General features: G+C 41.9%; 1 protein-coding gene across 4 annotated transcripts; it reads right to left on the reverse strand.

Annotated features, from left to right (window-relative positions):
- Positions 1–16: 16 nt before the first annotated feature.
- On the reverse strand, positions 17–16,534 carry LOC121591720 (SEC14-like protein 4). 4 transcript variants are annotated; one of them, XM_041912571.1, is made up of 6 exons: positions 16,428–16,534; positions 14,971–15,134; positions 4,265–4,334; positions 1,381–2,185; positions 1,082–1,236; positions 17–1,001 (listed from the first exon to the last, which is right to left on the reverse strand). In XM_041912571.1, exons 2-6 carry the CDS (start codon positions 15,022–15,024, stop codon positions 838–840), a joined length of 1,248 nt encoding a protein of 415 aa, XP_041768505.1. In that variant the 5' UTR covers positions 15,025–15,134; positions 16,428–16,534; the 3' UTR covers positions 17–837. The 4 variants fall into 4 exon arrangements, with proteins under 4 accessions (XP_041768505.1, XP_041768506.1, XP_041768507.1 ...); XM_041912572.1 differs by lacking the exon at positions 16,428–16,534 and adding an exon at positions 16,218–16,312; XM_041912573.1 differs by lacking the exon at positions 16,428–16,534 and adding an exon at positions 16,222–16,245.
- Between the last annotated feature and the right edge of the window lie 4,738 nt (positions 16,535–21,272).

The raw sequence follows: 21,272 nt of genomic DNA on the forward strand, positions 1-21,272 counted from the left end.
TCCGGTTTTTTTTTACATTTACGCACACAAACAAACAAAGGGTTACGTTTCCCATCGAGCGTTCCTCGTATCCTTCACAGACTGTTAAAACCGATGGGTTGCGACGGTTCGGTTGTTAGCCCCCTATTTCTTACCCCCAACATGGTTGCCGCTTGCTGCTGCTGTCCTAATCTAATTACCTGTGGCATTACACGAGCCCGCTCTACTCTACTCTCCACGAGAGAATATCGTGTGTCCCCGTCCCATTGTGTTTTTTTATCACCAGCAACTAATATTAGTATTTATTTTTATTGTTTTGTTTGCATTTTTTACAATGTCACCGATAAAGACGAACGTCGCCACAGCCACTGGGATATGCAATTTTTGGGAGCTTACTATCTAATCAAATATCACCCTGTAATGGAATGACGCGCGTATATCGGGCGTGTTTCGGCTTTTTTCAAAAGGACGAAGGAAATGGAATCAAACGCACCTAAGCTGCTGCGGTGATAAGGAAAGATTGTGTCAAACACACGTGAAAGCAGTAAAAAGTATGCTGAGGGAAACGATGTTGAAAGGGAAGAACGATTGAAAGCACACACACAACAAATCAAAATCTTTGGCTCACAACAGTTTTGCGCGACGTTTCATCACTTTACGTTTGTTTTGAGAATGCATTACAGTTTTATCAGCCCTATCCCGATGCATCCCCCTGTATGTAGTACCGCAACACTCTATTCCCTTGATGTTCGTTTTTGTGTGAGTACCAAAGGACAACTGACCGTGTTCTTTTCAAAGTACAATGCGCACTTGTGCCCTGCCCAGCCATCAGATGACTCGCCGTCCAACCTTCGGGGTTCAATCCTCGGCCGTACCACCGTCCGCCGGGGACGTTTCCTCCTCCGTCACGGCAATCGGGGCCATCGTTTGCTCCTCGTCGTTCAGCGGCGCCGTCATCAGCACGGAGTAGCGGATCTTTTTCGTCTTGAAGTACGAGTACGAATTGTCGAACAGCACGTGATCTGTATGAATTGGGAGTGATAGGAAGGAAAGGCTTTAGAGATTAATGAATTGATAAACATTATAAAACATAATGACGTACATGTGCATCCCGGCTGGCAGGTGATGAACCCGGACTCGTCCACCTGATGGGAGGACACTCGCTTGAGCGGCACCTCGATAACTGATTCCTCCGTCTTCTTGTTCACGCACTTCACGCCGAACTTGATGTCGTGATCGAACGTACGGAATTCCCACCTGCGTACGAAGTGAAACTGCGTGTTAATTGAATCGTAAACTAACGCCCAAGCCGAAGTTTGTTTCGCTTAAAGAGCAAATGTTTTGGCATGACAAATATTGTCCCTGCCACACCCAATACATACAACGACCAGCAAAACTCACTTCAAGAAACAGCCCGCATCCTCACAGTCGAACGTCAGCTTCAGCCGGCCACCCTTCCGGATCTCCGTCTCCGTGAACGTCAGATTGTTGTTGAAGCTGTCCTCCTTCGAGGTGTACAGCTCCTTCGGCACCTTGCCGCCCCAGCAGATCTTCGTCTCGCACTTCGGATTGCCGTCCGGGTCGGTCTGGGTGCCGCCGAAGTACGCCGGCAGCTGGTCCGCATCGCACCGCTCCAGGATCGCGGGCAGCCACTTGGTCCGGTCCGGCTTGTAGATCCGAATCTTGTCGATCGTGTACTCGCCCAGGAACTTCTTCACCATGTTGTACGCGAACGCGAACACCTTCGGCGTGTTGATGATGTAGCAGCACTTCAGGATCTCCGGATAGTTCGCCTCGTACATCTTGATCAGCGAGATCACCACCTCGCTCGCCGGGCGCCAGATGTACTGCTTCAGGTTGAAGTTGTCCATATCGAACACGACGATAAACTGGCGGCTGTTCGGGTTGCCGGTTTTCTTGCTCTGCTCGTACGCCTGTTGCATGTAGCCCTCGAGCGCCTGCATCGTCATGCGCACGATGTCGGCCCGGGACACGCTGTGCAGCAGGCCCCAGATGTCGAACCCGGCGAACGGTATGATGATGATCGGTGAGCCTTCCTTATCGTAGCCGGACACACCGTGCGGGCTGTAGTCGAGCAGGATCTGGGGCGTTGGCCACTTGGCGATCTCGTCCGTGTTCCAGCGCTCCCGGAACTTCATCGAATCGCGCAGCATCTTTTCCGCCGCCTCCGGGTTCCAGTTGCGTGCTAGCGTGGTAAAACGTACGGGGTAAATATGTTAAAACTCTGGTTGAATTTTCCCGATTATATGGGTACGCATCACAATTTCGGGGGTGTATAACAACTTTTACTACAAGGTGTATAAAAACCAGAATTTCTATGTACAAGGGGATAAACAAAACATATTGAAGCCAGGTCGGATACTGAACCCATATCAGTACTGAAAATTATTCCGAATCCATATCGGTCCTCTATTTGATAATTAACCTTAATAATAATTCCTGAAATTGATGCTGATCCCTTATCAATCCATGAACTGATCCTGAATCCATAGGGCTCTATAACTGATCCTGGACCTCTACCGACCCTGAAACTGATCCAACACCCATACCGGTCCTTGAATTGATCCTTAACACTCATCGTCCCTAGAAATGTTCCCCAAATCATACAGGTTCTCGAGCTGATCCTTAACCCATACTATTCCTAGAAATGATTTCCTACCCACATGGGGTTCAACTGCTGCTGAACCCATACTTGTCTTTAACTGATCCTGATACTATTCCTAGAAGCATATCGATCCTGGAACTGATTCTGAACTTATACCGGTACTTAAACTGATTCTGAACTCATATAAGCTGTGGATCTGATGCAGAACCCATGCCTGCCGTGGAACTGGTTCCAAACCCAACCAGCCCTAAAACTACCCCTATACTTATACCGGAGCTCAAGTTGGCTCTGAATCCATAATCGTTCTTGGAACTATTCTTCAAAGCATATTGGTTGTGTAACTGATCATGATCCTAAATCGATCATTGAACTGATCCTGGACACATACCGGCACATAAACTGAACCTTAATCCATGCAGTTCCTGGAACTGATTCCGAACCCGTACCGAATCTGGAGATGATGTCGAGTCCATATAGTTCCTAGAACTGATCCCAAACCTATAGTGTACTGGAACTTATGCTAAATCCAAAAAGATTTAGGAATTGACACTTCCTGCGCATACCGGCCAGATCAGAACAGATCTTGAATCTATTTCAGGTTTTGAAAATGAATAACACTTAAAATGGGGTTTGAACTGTTGCTGAATCCACACGGCTCCTAGAATTCATATTATATCTAAACTGATCGCCAACCCATACCTGTCAATGGAATAATTTCGAACTTATATCGTTTTTGAAAACTAGCCCTGAACCCAATATCGCTGCTGTTCCAGCATTTCCTAATCCCAAACTTATCTCGTTACATACACTGCACCCTTTATCATTCAGGCATACAAACTGTATCTGGATCTGTGTCAGTCATGAAACGGATCGCAAACCGACATTATACCTACTCCACTCAAGTAAATGATTCCACCACCATACTGCTCAATGGACCATTCATGGCAGAAGTATTTGGATAACTTGTAAAGTGATACAAAGCTCTATCGGCTTTAGGTATCTCCTTGGAATAGCTACTCTGCCATCTATTATTGCTTAGCTTTCCAATACAAGTTGGTGTCGCTTTTTAAATGAAAAGGAAATCAACTTCTGCATCCGGTTTCTAATGAGTTCACAATTGGATCAGTAAAAAGCGGTGCGTTTTACTGAACTTTTCATTCTGACCGCAATTCCACACGCCCTCTAAACAGCCTTCCAAGATCCCCAGCCCAACGCCGACCATTCATCAGCCGATTCGCTCAAGACAATTTGTGTACGCAAAACAAAACAGAAAGCGGCCCTCGCGGTGGAGGAAAAATGAAATGCGGCGAGGAAAAATGCCAATTATAGTTCTAAGGTCAGTCGACACGTGCCCTCGCGTGCAATTTTGCTCCCTTCGTCCATCCCACGCGCGGGTGGACCCATGATCGGTAGTAGATGTGACAGCACTACAAAAAAAAAGCCGCTCCATCCACCCGCACGCGTGCAGGACGCTTTGCTTCCAATGCCCTAAGACGTGGTATAGAGTCATTTCAGAAATATTTACTTCTTCACGCAAACCGTCTAATTACCGCGAACCGGTTCACCGGTAAGTGTGGCGACCTAATGCGAGCTAGGGCGCCTCCGATTGCCGCATTTCCAGCCTAGACCCAAGACCGCGTGATTGTGTGTATCGCTTACCTCGTAGCCAACGCACCAGATAGTAATCATCGTGCTCCGGTTTCAGTATGTCAACCACCTGCCGACGGAACTGTAATGAGAGGAGAACGGGGAGATAGAAAAAAAAACCGCGCATTAGTAGATGTGTAATGTGCAATCAAAGAAATCGAGCAAGAAATCGATCGACCTGCTGCACTGTTGAGTGGTGTAATCACCATAGAAGGATGCCCTAGACGCGATAGAATTCTGAGAAAAGCTTGCGCAGTCCAAATTAGGGACCGAAATGTACAAACACACACACACACATCTCACGATCAGGGTTGAGGACGGACGTGCTCTGCCTTTCATGTCACCCGCAATTGCAGATGTCGACAACCTTCAACTTCGCATCACTATCTGGTTCAATATCACCAGAGAGACCAGAGACAGAGTTCATAGGGGCCGCGAACTGTCTGAACCTTGGCTTGCACGAACTCGAAACTCAAATGTCTCTTCAAGCCTTGTTTTTGTCTTGAACAATCCACTCCTCAAGGACGGGTACTTTATTTTGCAAGCTTTAACCAAAAATTTCCCACCGTTCTGTTACGTCAGCGTTGAGTTCCTTTCATTTTGAGCTATGCAAAAAAAGAGTCGGAACCTTCATTTAACGCAACTTGTGACGTAAGATTGACTGCTGAAATTCGCAAGTTATTAATTAAGTGTGGTGAATGCAAATAAGCGAGCCAAGTCAAAACAGATCTGCCCCTGAAGATCACCAACATCAATCCACTGTCTCCAAGGCAACCGAGGGCGATGAGCTTGAACTTAAGTGCATCGCTACAGTGTATCTAGCGTGTAGACAATCATCGGAGAGGTTAGTGTTAGTACACACGCGCCCCGCCCTACCTTAGCTACGGAATGCAAAAAGTGTGTGGGAACAGATAGTGATCATTTTTTGTTTGCATGCTTGCGAATGTTTTACCGCCATAATTGCATAGTTCTAACTCACTTCTCGAAGGTGGTGGACACTGAAGGGATGAGAAATTGCCCATGGTGTAGTAGTGTGTTGGAGGCGGCTCGTACAATAGATTGATCGACGATCCGATCAAGGTAAGGGTAATTGAATGGGAAGCGAAGATCATTTGAGTATCTTGATTAGAAAGATACTTTTCCTATCACACCGGTGTATTCTATTGGAATGTTGAAGGGGAATGTGGGGCAAAATGACCATGTTGAGACTTGCTCTGTATCGCATTGAGTAAAGTAATCTTAACATTTCTGTTTTGACAGTGATCGACAGTAAGTTTATGAAATAAAACTAACAACAGACTTTCAAAGAATAAATTCATGTACAACGAGAAGTTGCAATATCATGTAAGATGGGCCTCGTGGCAAAATTGCCCTATATCAAAACTTGAAACTGTAGCAAAGATGTTTACGGCTTTGAACTGGCTTCATTCAATTATTTAATGATCATGACCGTTTTGCCCTGCGTTCCCCTACACAGAGACTTGCGAAGAGAGTGAGTAGCTGAATATACTTAACGTTTTGACCTCTCTCCCGGGCAACCGTTTAATGTTACTACTACTACTACTGTCCCAGGAAAAAGGTGCGAAAAATTGCATTTCTCTGCCAGATGCAACACGCAACCGCAACAAAATTAAAACCCCAAACAAACGATAACTGGGCAGTAGTCGTCCGATTCATTGTCTTGCCATTATTTTCACATCTATTTGTACGTCCTACGCCGGACACGCAATAAACGATGCATCATTTTATCTACAAGTTCCTGGTTGGGATTACATGAAGGCAGAGGATATACTTGCCAATCATTCGCACCTACGATTACGTTGCGTTGCGTTCGCGACTCCCCGAGAGGGTTAACAAGCGAGCCTAGACACTTTTGTCTTTTTGCAACCCTTCAGTAACCTTCAAGCAGACGGAGGGTCAAAAACATGACTTTTGCAATGACTTTTGCACCGGCCCCAAGAAGGGGGTAATTAGCAACGTAATTGAATTTGATTGAATGGTTAGGAGGATTGAATCTTCCATGTCGTGGTGGGCGAGAAGCTGGAGTTGAGGGCCAGTGACAGGTCCGGAAGGTTGCGAGCTTCTGATTTGGTACGGCGGAGCAATTCTTAGTGATTCTCTCTGCGTTTTAGATGCATCCTTCGTTTACTTCGCGCAGTTTGAAAATTAAATTGACATCTAAGGGCTTGTAAATTATTGACTTCCTTCATAAAATTCACTATAAAGTGTAGTACTAAGGTACTTAGGAGTGCTACTAAGCATGTTCACGCTGTTAATCTTCTAACAACCTTGAAAAAACGAGCAAATACAACATCAACACGTCTCAACGTCTCCCCTGCTTTACTTTTCCCTCACGTTCATTGCTCCTTCCTTTGCTCCGTAAGGTCAATAAAGCGGCTAAATAATGATCGTTTTACCCCCGATTGCGCAAATGCCAACACCATCACCGACGCCACCGTCGGTCAACAAACGCTCCGAAATGGTCCGAAAATTGATGAGCCGCCCGTACGTCAAGGCAAAGGTCTGGTCGTATGAACAAAAGCCGATAGTCCACACGCGGGCAGCTGCCCTGCATCTAGACAGCTGCATCTTGGACCGATCTTCTCCTTGGCGTACCGTGCATACCCGCGCTGGTCAGTGTCAACCAAGATTGAACCGGTCCAAACGAAATGGACACCACATACCTTGGCGTGGCATTGGCCTACGACAGCGACTGTTCGACGCCGCGGAGATGGCAGCAGGCCTCTCCAGTGCGCATGAAGTGGCGCTGCGCGCGAAAGAGCACGTGCGCGCGTGTTGCGCAATCATGATTCACTCATGACGAGCGAAACCAGTCGCGAATGAGTTTTGTGCGTTGAAATGAAAAAGAGGAAAAAAAGAGGTTTCCAAAAGACTGTAAATCAATCGACGCGCCTCAAATTAAGCTTCAATTGAGATGTGTACAGTGTTTCAAAATTAAGCTGGCGTGAAGCTGAAATACGTGCCCGCGGGCTTTGGGAGATTGTCGGGACCTTGGGCAAGGGGACATTGATGCTAAATGAATGTCAATGAAGCGATTATCTGTGAGTGAATAAGAAGAATTCATAAAACTCTTCAGGTGTATTTTCTTTCCTAAGTGTTAGTAGAATATTCACGAACCGATGGATAACATATTTTCGCATTTTTAATAATTTCTTTTACACACAAAACCTAGATTCACACACGTCCAATTTTATATTTTAAGCCAAAAATTATTCGTTCCCTTTTTTCAATCATTTTTTTGGCATGCAATTTTTCCACCATTGCAAATTCAAGCCCACCTTTCATCTGTAATTCATCACGCAGCACATTGCAACAGTAACGCGCACTGCGTGCCAATCATGCATCCAGTTTGAATGCAAACAACAAACAGCAACGAAAAAACAGCAACACTCAAACCGCAATAGCTGAACCATCTTCTGACTCATCGATTTTTCACCCCACTTTAATGGGGCTGTTGCTTGCTTGCTTGCTTGCACATAGCGCAAATTACTCTACGCCTCCCCCTTCATGCTTTTCATCCGAATCGCGCGATCTCGAATGCATTTCGCGGACCAGCGGGGTTTTGCAGTAATCGAGCAAACCGCTATGCGCCGGAGCAATCGTTTCGTGCGCAAAGTTTCTCCCTCCTGGAGGGTTAATGTGATTTCACACACACAAACGAACAAGCAAACCATCACATTTTTGTGCTTTTTTGTGCAAGAAACATTTGGATGGGGCATGATATTAGACCTCCTTCCCGCCTGCAACCCTTTTGTGTCATTTATCGGTCGAAGATTGATTGGCACGGAAGCGCAGCATAAATAATTGCCGGTCACCTTTACACAGTTCCTACCCCTCAAAAGGATGTATTATATTAACTGTCTTTTGCCTGTCAAAGAAGCGGCTTTGTCACAGTCACACATCACATTTGGATGTGAGATAAAGCCTTAATGGAGCAACGCGCAACGATGAACGGTGCAAAAAAGATGCTTTAAATGCTGATGCATGCACTGAAAGGTGTGAAAAATCAATATCATTCCTTTAGTTGTTCGGAGGAAAGCGGAGCAAAAGGGGCATGTAAAGCAGTTGAATGAATATTCCTTTGGATTTTTCTCGAAACACAATTATTCTTAAATTATTCTATGCCTCTACTATTTATCTACGGATCAAAATTACCAAAATGCCTCAATATAACGCAAACATTTGTAAAATTAATGTTTCACGTGATGCTATTTTGACATGCATGGTAAAATGGGCATATGCATCTTTTGATTAACTGGTTAGGAGAGCTCTTCAAAGTTTTCCAAAAATATATTATTATAATTAAAACACTTTTTAAGCGTTTCAGTCGACGGATTTGAATCTTTTGAAGCAGGGCCTGTTAGCATTATTGTGTGGACAAATACAACACCCTAGCCTCACCAAGCACTCTATGTCAAAAACAGCTGCCGAATTTGCCATAAACTTGACTGAGTAATATTACATTTCATTATAATATCAATACAAATACGCATTCAATTGCCCTGCTCTCTACAGTCCAATTGTATAGAAATATTATTTATTTGAAAAAAAATACCACCGATGTTGCACGCATCCATGCAACATGCTTTAAAGCTTATTTTCGAAGTGGTGAAAATTATTTCAGTATGCTACTAAATATAAATTTATATTGGTCTTGGTTGTCGTTGAATATCGGATGGCTAAATCCACATGGTCTTCATAAAACATTCCAATAAATACATTTTGAACCTTGAAATGTATCATTTGATGAATAATGCTTAAATAAAGAATGCCGATTTTGCCCCGTTTTCTCCTATTTGTTCATGAATATAGAGGAACTCTGTAAATTTGTGTTTAACAGAGGTTGTATTTTTAAAAATTGAAGAAATTTTAATAAATTAGTAAATAACTAACATTTTATCGATGCTATCGTTTTACACATCGTGTTCTTTTAAATAATATTTCTCTAACTAAATAATGAGCCTTTGTAACAAAAGTGTATCGACGGCTTAAAGCGTCTATAAACCCGTTCAACCGTACCGAAACGCGATGCTGGCTACGAACGATGCACTTTATTGGCATCAATAATAAAACATTAAGCATGTTAAAGCGCCATAAAACCCATCGTCAAGCATTAGCTAACGCTAATGTTAAATAGCTCTTCATTAGGATGAAAGCAGTTTCCAACGTCCGAAACGCGTGGAAGTGGTGGTAACAGTGGAAGCTTTTAAATGTAGCTTATAGCAAATTTCTTTTTAGCTCATGCAGAATGTTCCTTTTGCAAAAAACAACTACCCAGTATCTCTTACAATGGCAAACGATCATGTCGATCGTTTGGCAAACGACAGTAAAAGCATTTTCATTAATGCTTTGCACCAACAAAGGGAGAAAAAAGAACTACAATGATGCACTAACAAAAAGGTGATACTAGCACCACGCTGATTGCAGCACGACAGCTTAGCCATCAATCATTGTGAGTGAAGTGAAAAGCGTCCCGCGTGTTGTGGTGTAGTGCATCGAACAAATAGTAATGGTGTACCCAGTGAGCTTCGAGAAAACCGACCGGCAGTGTGTTACAACGTCGGTTTTTGTTATCCTTTTTTAAAAGTGCATTATGCAACGTAAACTATTGCATGGAGATGCTTATCAAAGAAACATCATACAAGTTTGAGGCAAAAACCACGCCGGCACGCTGAAACCTTTGCATAAGCACGTCCGTTAGACAACAATCCACTGGCATCCCACCACAGAAAGTCAAACCCAATCAATGCTGCTCGACCTGTATCGATGCAAACCAATGTTTCGAACGAGCGCAAAAACTGGACCCGGTCAACATTGGGCGTCCTAAAAATGTGTAGCTTTAACCTGTTCGTGTCTCTCGGTTCCCCGGTTTAAAGGAACCTGTTTCGGTTTTTTTTTCGGTGTGACATTAAACCGCCAGTCCAGCACACCCTACGAAGCTGATTTTGCAATATGTTTTGCGACCGTGAACCATCCAACATACGTTGTGCAGTTCCCCATATGTTGTGGGAAATGCATTAGGCTCTGCGCCATCATCGATTCATTTCCATTCCGTTTTTTTGTTTGTTTGCAAGCCACCAAAGCACTTCACCGTTTGCTACCCACCAGCACAGCATTACACGAAGCGATTTTACCCCACACGGCACGCTGGCACAGTCTGGAGGGATGGCGGAAAAGGCGGAAAAACTGCACTGCAAGGTGAGCAACTTTTTCTAACCACCCGTGCCCGAAGCACACGCGCGTTCGCGACTTATTTTCTATGCCTTCCCCACCAACCCGAAGGTTCGCGTTCGGGGGAAGCCACCGTTAGGAGATGGATCGATCGCGCAACAGCATCCGCGGTGCGGTGAAGCCCGTAAGCCGTGCACCATGACCGACTGTTGACTTCGGTGGCGGGTGAGCAACACCTGGCCGGGTTTGCTGGTGTTGGTGTTAGAAACCGGCCAAGGGAGAGGACGGAAAGAAATAGGCATAACTTTGGCATAACATTTTTCCCCCATATTGTGTGTATCTATGTGCATTTCAATATTTTATTGATTCTTTATATTTCCTTAAAAACTGCTCTTTTAGTACTTTAAAAATCAAATCACATGTCACTCGGTCCTGCTCTCGATAAACATGGAGGATTTTGTGTAATACATTCATAACGGTTCAACCTACCCGCGTTTAACCATTTGCATCGAAACTCGAACACCTCTCCTCTTTCTACGAACCCTATTTGCATAGTTACACACAAACACTCACACACACAGTGTCCGGTCGGTCTTCCAAGGTTGAACTCACACCGAAGCCAAAGTCTCGCGCTCAAAGTCTTGCGCTCTTTCTGCCTTCGCGCTGCGCGACTTGATGCAGTGCCGATTGATCGGTTTACGTCTGGGCTAGCTGGCGCAAGACTGCGATAAAGTGCCTCGTCTAGGGCGTTCACCGACATTTCGGTACGGATCCGGTTGGCTAATATTACCGCTGCTCCGGTCACAGTTATTAGTGGACCAGTAAGCACCATTACTGCAGATTATCTCTGGGGTCAGTGTGTCGACAGTAGGAAAAAATTGGGCTGGAGAAGAGTTAGTATTATAAAATTATTGTATTTAAGAACTACTGAAATGGTTTATATCTTTCAAAAATCATTAAAATGGTTCAGCCGCAGAAATGGAAGTCTTTTGAACATTGACTAAGCGACGAACCTTATCTTATCGATTTTGATTGTTTTTAATTTTGTAGCGTAGGGATCGTAATGTTTAAACTATTTCTTCGAAACCCTTAACAATTTTACAATCATGTGATAGTAATTTGAAAACAACATGGTCCCAGCTACTAGTTATTCTCCAGCACATTTGCAATAAGTAATTGGCAGCTTATTACATTAAATTAAAAAAAAAAACAAATGTTCAAATCCTTCGTATGTCAATCAGCGACGAACCCTTTCAACTTGTTTCACTTCTGGCTGTCTAAATCAAAACGGTGTCCTACTTGCTTAATAATTATACCCAGCTGCGGATGATATTCGCATCCAGCGGACAATTACGGGCGATTTTACCGAAATCAAACCCAACATTGCGCTGATAGTTCACTTCCTGACTGCCACCCACCTTGTCCCACCTCGACCCGGGGCAGATCAATTAAACATATAATGTGGAATTAATTGCCAGCCTCATCGCTCTCGGGGGTGGCTGTTGTTATAATTTAAGGCCGGATCAAGAAATCAACCGACGGTCGTTTCGAGAACCATCCTGCACTTAATGACGCAGACAAATGCTTATCCCCTTGTCCGTGCCCGCTGTCGTCATTCGTTTACACGCGATAGCTGATACAATCCCGTTTCGAACCCCCCCCCCTCTCCCCTTGATTGATACAGTTTCGCCACGACGATGAAGGGTTCCTTTCTATCTAGCATGTTTCTAGAATACGCTACAGCTAGTCCTCCAGTACAGTGCACACGCTAACTAATTCAAAACAATGATTTGAAATTCTTCAACAAATATCGTTTTCCATGCTAAAAAGAATCTACTGTTTGCAAACAATAATGACGATGATAGGAAGCGCATTCTCATCGCAAACAATTGGCTAGATGAGAGGTGCACGTGCTACGATTGGGGTTCGTCGCTTCCGTAATACGAAAGACTTGAACGCATAGTTGTGCGTGTTTATTCGCCATGATGTACATTTTATTCGTTTCGTTGGGGAAGTGATTAGATGTTCTGAATTTTATTTAATATTTCATTAGCAAAATCGACTAAAATTGAACAAAACAGCGATCATTTCCCGAATTGAATCATATTAACAATCACTACCGGCATCTAGTCCATAAAGCTACAGAACAAAAAATGGTTCAACATTTCAGCCTAAAAACCGGCGACCATGGCCTAACGTCAAGGTTGCGGAACCGAGGCGCGTACCACCGACGACCATCAAACCCAAACACCGTGCTAAATATGAAACGAAAGCCATAAAGCCAGCCACCGAAATGGTACAGACGCACTAAATGCGTATCGGAGCTACACACAAGAACACCAGAAAAAAAACCTCCAAATGCTTAACACAAAACACGGACAGACTTGCAGACTCAACCGAACCAAAAACATAAGCGAAGGAGGAGAGAGAGAGAAAAACACATACATACTAACACACACGATCTCGTCTTCCGTTGCACTTCCTAATGGCGCAGGTTTTGCCATGCGTGATGTTGTGCCGCTGCCGGCTAAACCGAAACAAGTGAAGGCCTGTTTTCGAAGGTTTTTGCCTGGAACTTTTAACACTGAGCACTGCCTGTCTAATCCTTGACTCCATAAGCAGAAGGGCAGGTGGTGGACGAAGGTGGCCATCAAATAATAATAATCCGAAATCAAACTGCGTGCCAGCACATAAGAACCTACAAACGGTCGAAATGTAGCAGCAACAATCGATTGGGATTGAGCATTCCAGGAAGCTTAGAACAAGCTGTTCAATGAATTGGAAATGATTGATGCGAGCGTGGTTTTGTTTTCGGTTAGCGATTAATCGTTGCGCTGGAACAACAACGGCATACGATTTAATATACACATTTATGGTTTTTGTTTCCAAAAATTGTATTTTGCATTTGTTTGCAATATTTGTGTGACTGTGTTGTGAATTGAATACATGTTATTCATACATTCATACATTAGTTATGAAATTGTGCACTATGAATGCAATCGAATATTTAACATGCCTTTTAAATGAAAAAACAAAATGTAGTGCATCTTTTTAATGGAAAAGGCAATTTATTGAATATGCGGGTTAAAACAGCTTTTCGGTATGAACTGGATCGTTCTAAATGTTCCATGAGTTACATTTTCAATTCAATTACATCAACTCATGCTATCAACAGCTGCTTTTTAAACCCTTTTTGTTTAACATATATAAATACATGAGTTCTTGTAACACACGTTAAACAGTATTAACAAATATTCAATTTCTTTCCACATTCTTCGCTTTTGTTCTGCTTTCAAATGCATACACCAGCTTTATATGAATTTCATTTTATAAAACTACCCGCAGTGAGGAATCAGCTACCATCACCATGTGAACGCAAAAAACGCACTTAATATGCTAACGCTTCTAACGCGAACTTGCAAACGGAACGCAAAACGGAAACTAAATCTGTTCGCTTTGTTCGAATTCGAGCAAATCATCGTGGAGCATTATCTTTGTAATGGTACGGCCAGTTATTTTGTAGCCACAAATAAGGATTTGACGATAACAAACACACAAGACAGTATGATAAAGCTCGATAAGCAAACTGTACTAGTCATTTTGTGGTCAACCATTTGCTTGTCATCGCTTGATAAGGGTTCTTGAAAATTGATTGACATTCGTCGTAAGAAACCCCAATCAGCTATTAAGCAGGCACAATAAAGGAAACCATTTTCATTCGATCGGTAATTGCAAAGCCGCACTGGTTAGTCTCTAATGTAAGGTTCCGATCATACCCCAGACACACACACATATCGTCAAATCTCCATCATTAAATAATCAGTCACGCTAAATTCGTCCTCGTCAGCAAAACTGCGACAGTGAACAGCAAAATTGTTGTCAACCTGCTCCAATCTGCGCCTCCTCAGCTTATCGATCGCTACGAAACAAAGCACACAGGCCCACCCCAAACATCATTTCCCACCCGTTTCCCGGATGCACGATCTAATCGTATTATAGGGGTTGCGATTAACTTTTACACGCTTTCAAAGTGTGTGTGTGCGTGTGATAGTACGGGAGACACCCGTACGGGGGTACCGGAAAACACAGTTTTAATTGTACGACACACGATCGACAGACCGACGGCTGTGGCGAGTATCGTTAACGCATCGTTGCATAAAATTGCACCAAAGCCCGAAATCGGAGCTCACCGGCGCTTTCGATTCAACACCCTTCCCCGCCGGGAGTGCCTACTTCGGAACTTTCTACTCGCGATTTTTGTTGTTCACCGTTTGTTTGTGTACCGTTCGTTGTACACATTCAATGCCTTATCTTGCCGCTTACGGTCGAAGCAAAGCAACAACACAGTTTGATTGTCAAAAAGTGCGCACAAAACCAGCGTGCACCATCCATCTGGTATGCTATAAAACGTTCGAAGGAAACAAACAAAACAACCATCCACCCAAAACAGTAAAATCTTATCTTATCGACCACACCTGGTGACCGGGCCACCTCGGTTCGCGGTATGGTGGGTGCGGGCGCCTTACCTTCATCAGCGCAAATCGCTGGTCATCCTCGAGGGAAAGCATTTTCATTGACATCGTGTTTACCTGTGGGGCAGAAACAGAACGGAACGCAAAATGCACTTTCTCACACACACACACACACACTTGCGATGTACACACTGATGCACTTTACTGTTTGTGTAATGCTGTACGTTGAGAAAAGAGGAAAATGGAATCGTTTAAATAGATGCGTTTCGAACGAATTCGATCGGAATCAGCAGGCACGGAGATTTACACTAAAGAATCGGCACTTATCGGTATCTTATCGATTGTCACTGTGGCCTGTATTCATTAGAAAAATGCAGTAATTGCAGTTGTTGCTAGCGGTTGCTAGCTGATTGATTGTAACACAGCCTGTAACAATCTGGAACGTTGTTGAACAGCTGTTCTTGATAATACTGTTTGCAATATTTGTGTGACTGTGTTGTGAATTGAATACATGTTATTCATACATTCATACATTAGTTATGAAATTGTGCACTATGAATGCAATCGAATATTTAACATGCCTTTTAAATGAAAAAACAAAATGTAGTGCATCTTTTTAATGGAAAAGGCAATTTATTGAATATGCGGGTTAAAACAGCTTTTCGGTATGAACTGGATCGTTCTAAATGTTCCATGAGTTACATTTTCAATTCAATTACATCAACCCATGCTATCAACAGCTGCTTTTTAAACCCTTTTTGTTTAACATATATAAATACATGAGTTCTTGTAACACACGTTAAACAGTATTAACAAATATTCAATTTCTTTCCACATTCTTCGCTTTTGTTCTGCTTTCAAATGCATACACCAGCTTTATATGAATTTCATTTTATAAAACTACCCGCAGTGAGGAATCAGCTACCATCACCATGTGAACGCAAAAAACGCACTTAATATGCTAACGCTTCTAACGCGAACTTGCAAACGGAACGCAAAACGGAAACGATAAAAGAAAGAGTAGCAGCACACACACACACAGACACCGTACACAGCACAAATAATTCAAGAAAGAAATGCACAGCACACCGCAAGCCAAACGCCAGCTGAACTTAAAAACTAAACCGTTTTGGGGTAGTGCGAAATGCCGGATAGGTGGCGCACCGCGGTACAATTCACGCTTCACTACGTTCCAGCCGGATTCCCGGCAACGGGGGCCAAGGGGCTGCACGCACCCACTGCGGACGGATGGTTCGGCACGTTTGGGTGGGAAAATTCACAACAGAAAACCACACACTCACACACATTCACACAAGAAACACGGTTTGAGTGCATAAATGAATAAAGCAAACGGGAGACCACAATAGAGGTGCACGATATCACACCACACAGCACTGCCGCAACGCACTGAAATGTATTTTAGCAATCGCGGACCCCTGTGCCCGCACACGCCTGGAAGGGTGCGTCAATATGGTAAAATTAAACTTAAAAATAAATAAACAAACACACACCACTAGCCCAAACGCGCAGCTTCGGTCGTAGTAGCCGCAGCAAGCGTTGCGTTTATCGCGCACGACGGCTCGTTCGAGAATGCGGCTGCGTCGGCGGCGGTAGTAGCGCTACACGAGCGTTCGGTGCGTGTTTTCGAGGTGTCGGAGTGGGGTTAAAAATGAGCGGCAATCTCATTGTTTGAATTAGTATTTTAAAACGTTTAAAAGAATCGTACCGATGGTTATTGCTTTCAAGCGATGGTAATAAAATATAGAAAATTCTTCTATTCAGTTCATCAGTTGTCTTTTTCTACTAAGCTTGCAGCAGTACTTGCTGACTCCAGAAAAATTGTTGAAAAAAGTGGGTCAAATCCATCGCTACATATCTTATGAAAATTGCATTTGAATAACAAGCAATTTTTATAGTAAAGAAGGTGAAAAACTATTAAACAGATTTTGAATAGACCGTATTGTGGCCGAATAATATAAAGTAAGGACCCATAGTTCAACACACCTGACGGCTCGAGAAAGAAAATGTAAACGATAATTTAAAACAAGTATAACATACAAAAAAAACTATTCTTTTGTAAAAAAAACTGTAAAAAATAGACAACGCTTTGTTCAAGAGGAAAATCTTCATATTACTCTGTTGAAATCACTGTCGTTAATATCTTCACCGCACCTGAAATGTATAGATCATACCCCATGATTACCAACAATTCTTTTTTCAGATATCATTACAATTCAAAACTATGTACAATAACTTTCTAACTTTAAATTAATATTCAAACGAATTAATATATTCATACTAAAAACAACACACTGATTTCAGTACACACTGCGGTGTTTGACACCACTGAATTTGAACTCGACAGTGGGCCTCCAAAGCGGTCAGTTATGGATACCAACACCAACTTTTACTTCTAGTCATCGGTGGGCTTGAAACTAAATGGACCAGTTGTAATGAGAATGGATTTTCCCATTAAACGTAATAAACTGAATTTTGCACTGAATGCAATCAAACACTGATGTATTTCTGAAAATATTAGTTTATTTATTTATTTTTATTAATTTTCTAAGAAGTTCTGAATTTTATTTATTTATTTATTTATTCCTATTTACTTTTCTAACAAGATCTGAATTTAAAACTAAAAAGCTTTCAGCTTATATAGCGTAACTGTACCAGTTTTGCGCGAATTTCGAAATGCGAATTTCGACACATAATAAGACCTTTCTTGTATCAAATAACACCAATTTCACGATAAATAATGCAATTACTTAAGAGAAAAATAATTATTTGTGACCCAGTCGGTCCCGTACGCTATAACCATCAAGCTGTCACTTTTCTTCAATGGCTGCTTTGTTCATATGTCACATCAAAAAGGCTGCCAAAGCGGGTCTAAATAAGCAGCATAAAATTAATAATTAAAGTTCTTTTTACACAAATCTTAGTAAGAATCTTTGGATAGTTTGCTCTGGGAAGCAATGGATAGAACAGAAAAGTTTTGGTTTTGTGTCGCTTTATTGACTGACGTAACACCGCTACTTGCGTTTGCGTCTGGCTAAGCTGCTTGCTACAAACAGAATGCTTGTTTCAATTCAAAATTTACCGCTCGCTCTTACCACTACCCATATAAATCCATCGCAAACGCGTTTCTACCTGCTCGCCTACAAGTCGTGCTCTTGCTCCTACACTTGCTTGCCAAAAGACTACACGCACACCAATACACCGACCGGCGTTTTCGCTCGACTTATTGTATCCTTCCCTCTCTCTCCCTCTCCTCTTCATCTTCCGTTATCAACGGAACAGTCTTAAATTGCTTTTAAAATTGTACATATTTACATTGATAAAAACATTTTCTGACCCGTATTCGCGCTGTCGAAAATAGGAACACAGCCTGTCGAAAATAGGAACAAGCTGATGAAAATAGGAGCAAAATCAATGTTTACATTTTCACAAATTTTTGTGAAAAAGGTCTCTGAAATGGCAAATAAAAAATGGCGTAACATATAACGATAGTTTATCAACCAAAATAACATTAATTTAATGAAAAATAATAAAAAATGTAGGTGTGTGAGCTGTTTTCGTGAAACTGCTGCACTAGCCTGCCGAAAACTGGTACAGTAATCCTATCTTGGAATCGATAAGGCAAAGCGCAAACTCGGCTCTGAAATGATATCAAAAATATGTATAAAAACTGAGATTTTACAGAAAGTATTGCAATTAAAAAAAAACTTGCATCTTGCACCGAAGACGTAAATATAAAAAATAAAAAGTATAAAAGGCTTCCAATTTCTGCGATTGTCGTAAAAACTTCTGCGATTGTCGCAAATACTTCTGCGATTTTCGCAAAAAGATCTGCAATTGTCGCAAATAGTTTTGTGCTTGTCGCAAAAAGTGCTGCGATTGTCGCTAAAACTTCTGCGATTGACGCAAAAAGTTTTGCGATTGTCGCAAAAACTTCTGCGATTGACGCAAAAAGTTTTACGATTTTCACAAAAAGTTTTTGCAAAAATCGTTAAAGTATTTGCGAAAATCGCAGAAGTTTTTGCGAAAATCGCAGAAGTTTTTGCGAAAATCGCAGAAGTTTTTGTGAAAATCGCAGAAGTTTTTGCGAAAATTTGCAGATATTTTTGCGAAAATCGTAGAAGTATTTGCGAAAATCGCAGAAGTTTTTGCGAAAATTGCAGAAATTTTTGCGAAAATCTTAGAAGTTTTTGCAAAAATCGCAGAAGTTTTTGCGAAAATCGCAGAAGCTTTTGCGAAGATCGCAGACACTTTTGCGAAAATCGCAGAAGTTTTTGCGAAAATCGCAGAAATTTTGCGAATATCGCAGAAGTTTTTGCGAAAACAGCAGAAGTTTTTGCGAAAATCGCAGAAGCTTTTGCGAAAATCGAAGAAGTTTTTGAGAAAATCGCAGAAGTTTTTGCGAAAATCGCAGAAGTTTTTGCGAAAATCGCAAAAGTTTTTGCGAAAATCGCAACAATGATTGTGAAAATCGCTGAAGTTTTGCTAAAATCGCAGAAGTTTTTGCGAAAATCGCAGAAGTTTTTGCGAAAATCACAGAAGTTTTTGCGAAAATCGCAGAAGTGTTTGCGAAAACAGCAGAAGTTTTTGCGAAAATCACAAAAGTTTTTGCGAAAATCGCAGAAGTTTTTGCGAAAATCGCAGAAGTGTTTGCGAAAATCGCAGAAGTTTTTGCGAAAATCGCAGAAGTTTTTGCGAAATTCGCAGAAGTTTTTGCGAAAATCGTAGAAGCGTTTGCGAAAATCGCATTAGTTTTTGCGAAAATCACAATACTTTGCGAAAATCGCAGAAGCTTTTGCGAAGATCGCAGACACTTTTGCGAAAATCGCAGAAGTTTTTGCGAAAATTGCATTAGTTTTTGCGAAAATCGCAGAAGTTTTTGCGAAAATCGCAGAAGGTTTTGCGAAAATCGCAGAAGTTTTTGCGAAAATCGTAGAAGCGTTTGCGAAAATTGCATTAGTTTTTGCGAAAATCACAATACTTTGCGAAAATCGCAGAAGCTTTTGCGAAGATCGCAGACACTTTTGCGAAAATCGCAGAAGTTTTTGCGAAAATTGCATTAGTTTTTGCGAAAATCGCAGAAGTTTTTGCGAAAATCGCAGAAGTTTTTGCGAAAATCGCAACAGTTTTAGCGAAAATCACAATACTTTGCGGAAATCGCAGAAGTTTTTGTTAAAATCGCAGAAACTTTTGCAAAAATCGCAGAAGCTTTTGCGAAGATCGCAGACACTTTTGCGAAAATCTTAGAAGTTTTTGCGAAAATGGCAGAAGATTTTGCGAAAATCGCAACACTTTTTGCGAAAATCGCTGCAGTTTTTGCGAAAATCGCAGAAGTGTTTGCGAAAATCGCAGAAGTTTTTGCGAAAATCGCAGAAGTTTTTGCGAAAATTGCACAAGTTTTGGCAAAAATTGCAGAAGTTTTGGCGAAAATAACAATACTTTTTGCAAAAATCACTATACTTTTTGCGAAAATTGCAACACTTTTAGCGAAACTCGTAGAAGTTTTTGCGAATATCGCAGACCATATTGCAAAAAGCAAAGACCATTTTGCGAAAATCGCAGAAGTTTTTGCGAAAATCGCAGAACTTTTTGCGACAATCGCAGAAGTTTTTTTGCGAAATACGCAGAAGTTTTTGCGAAAATCGCAACAATGATTGTGAAAATCGCTGAAGTTTTTGCTAAAATCGCAGAAGTATTTGCGAAAATCGCAGAAGGTTTTGCGCAAATCGCAGAGGTTTTTGCGAATATCGCAGAAGTTTTTGCGAAAACAGCAGAAGTGTTTGCGAAAATCGCAGAAGTTTTTGCGAAAATCGCAGAAGTTTTTGCGAAAATCTTAGAAGTTTTTGCGAAAATCGCAGAAGTGTTTGCGAAAATCGCAGAAGCTTTTGCGAAGATCGCAGACACTTTTTCGAAAATTGCAGAAGTTTTTGCGAAAATCGCAGAAGTTTTTGCGAAAATCGCAAAAGTATTTTCGAAAATCGCAAAAATTTTTGCGAATATCGCAGAAGTTTTTGCGAAAATCGCAGAACTTTTTGCGAAAATCGCAGAAGTTTTTGCGAAAATCGCAGAAGTTTTTGCGAAAATCGCAGAAGTTTTTGCGAAAATCGCAGAAGTTTTTGCGAAAATCGCAGAAGTGTTTGCGAAAATCGCAGAAGTTTTTGCGAAAATCGCAACAATGATTGTGAAAATCGCTGAAGTTTTTGCGAAAATCGCAGAAGTTTTTTTGCGAAAATCGCAACAATTTTTGCGAAAATCGCAGAAGTTTTTGCGAAAATCGCAGAAGTTTTTGCGAATATCGCAGAATTTTTTGCGAAAATCGCAATACTTTTCTCGAAAAT

Source organism: Anopheles merus, chromosome 2L, assembly GCF_017562075.2.
Source record: "Anopheles merus strain MAF chromosome 2L, AmerM5.1, whole genome shotgun sequence".
NCBI lineage: Eukaryota > Metazoa > Arthropoda > Insecta > Diptera > Culicidae > Anopheles > Anopheles merus.

Excerpts from the sequence above, each read along its gene's own strand:
- LOC121591720 (XM_041912571.1), bottom strand. The coding sequence starts at position 15,024 with ATGTCAATGAAAATGCTTTCCCTCGAGGATGACCAGCGATTTGCGCTG. Across the intron at positions 4,335-14,970 it reads AGCGATTTGCGCTGATGAAG|TTCCGTCGGCAGGTGGTTGA; the intron begins GTAAGGCGCCCG and ends CTCTCATTACAG. Across the intron at positions 1,002-1,081 it reads CTGCCAGCCGGGATGCACAT|ATCACGTGCTGTTCGACAAT; the intron begins GTACGTCATTAT and ends CAATTCATACAG.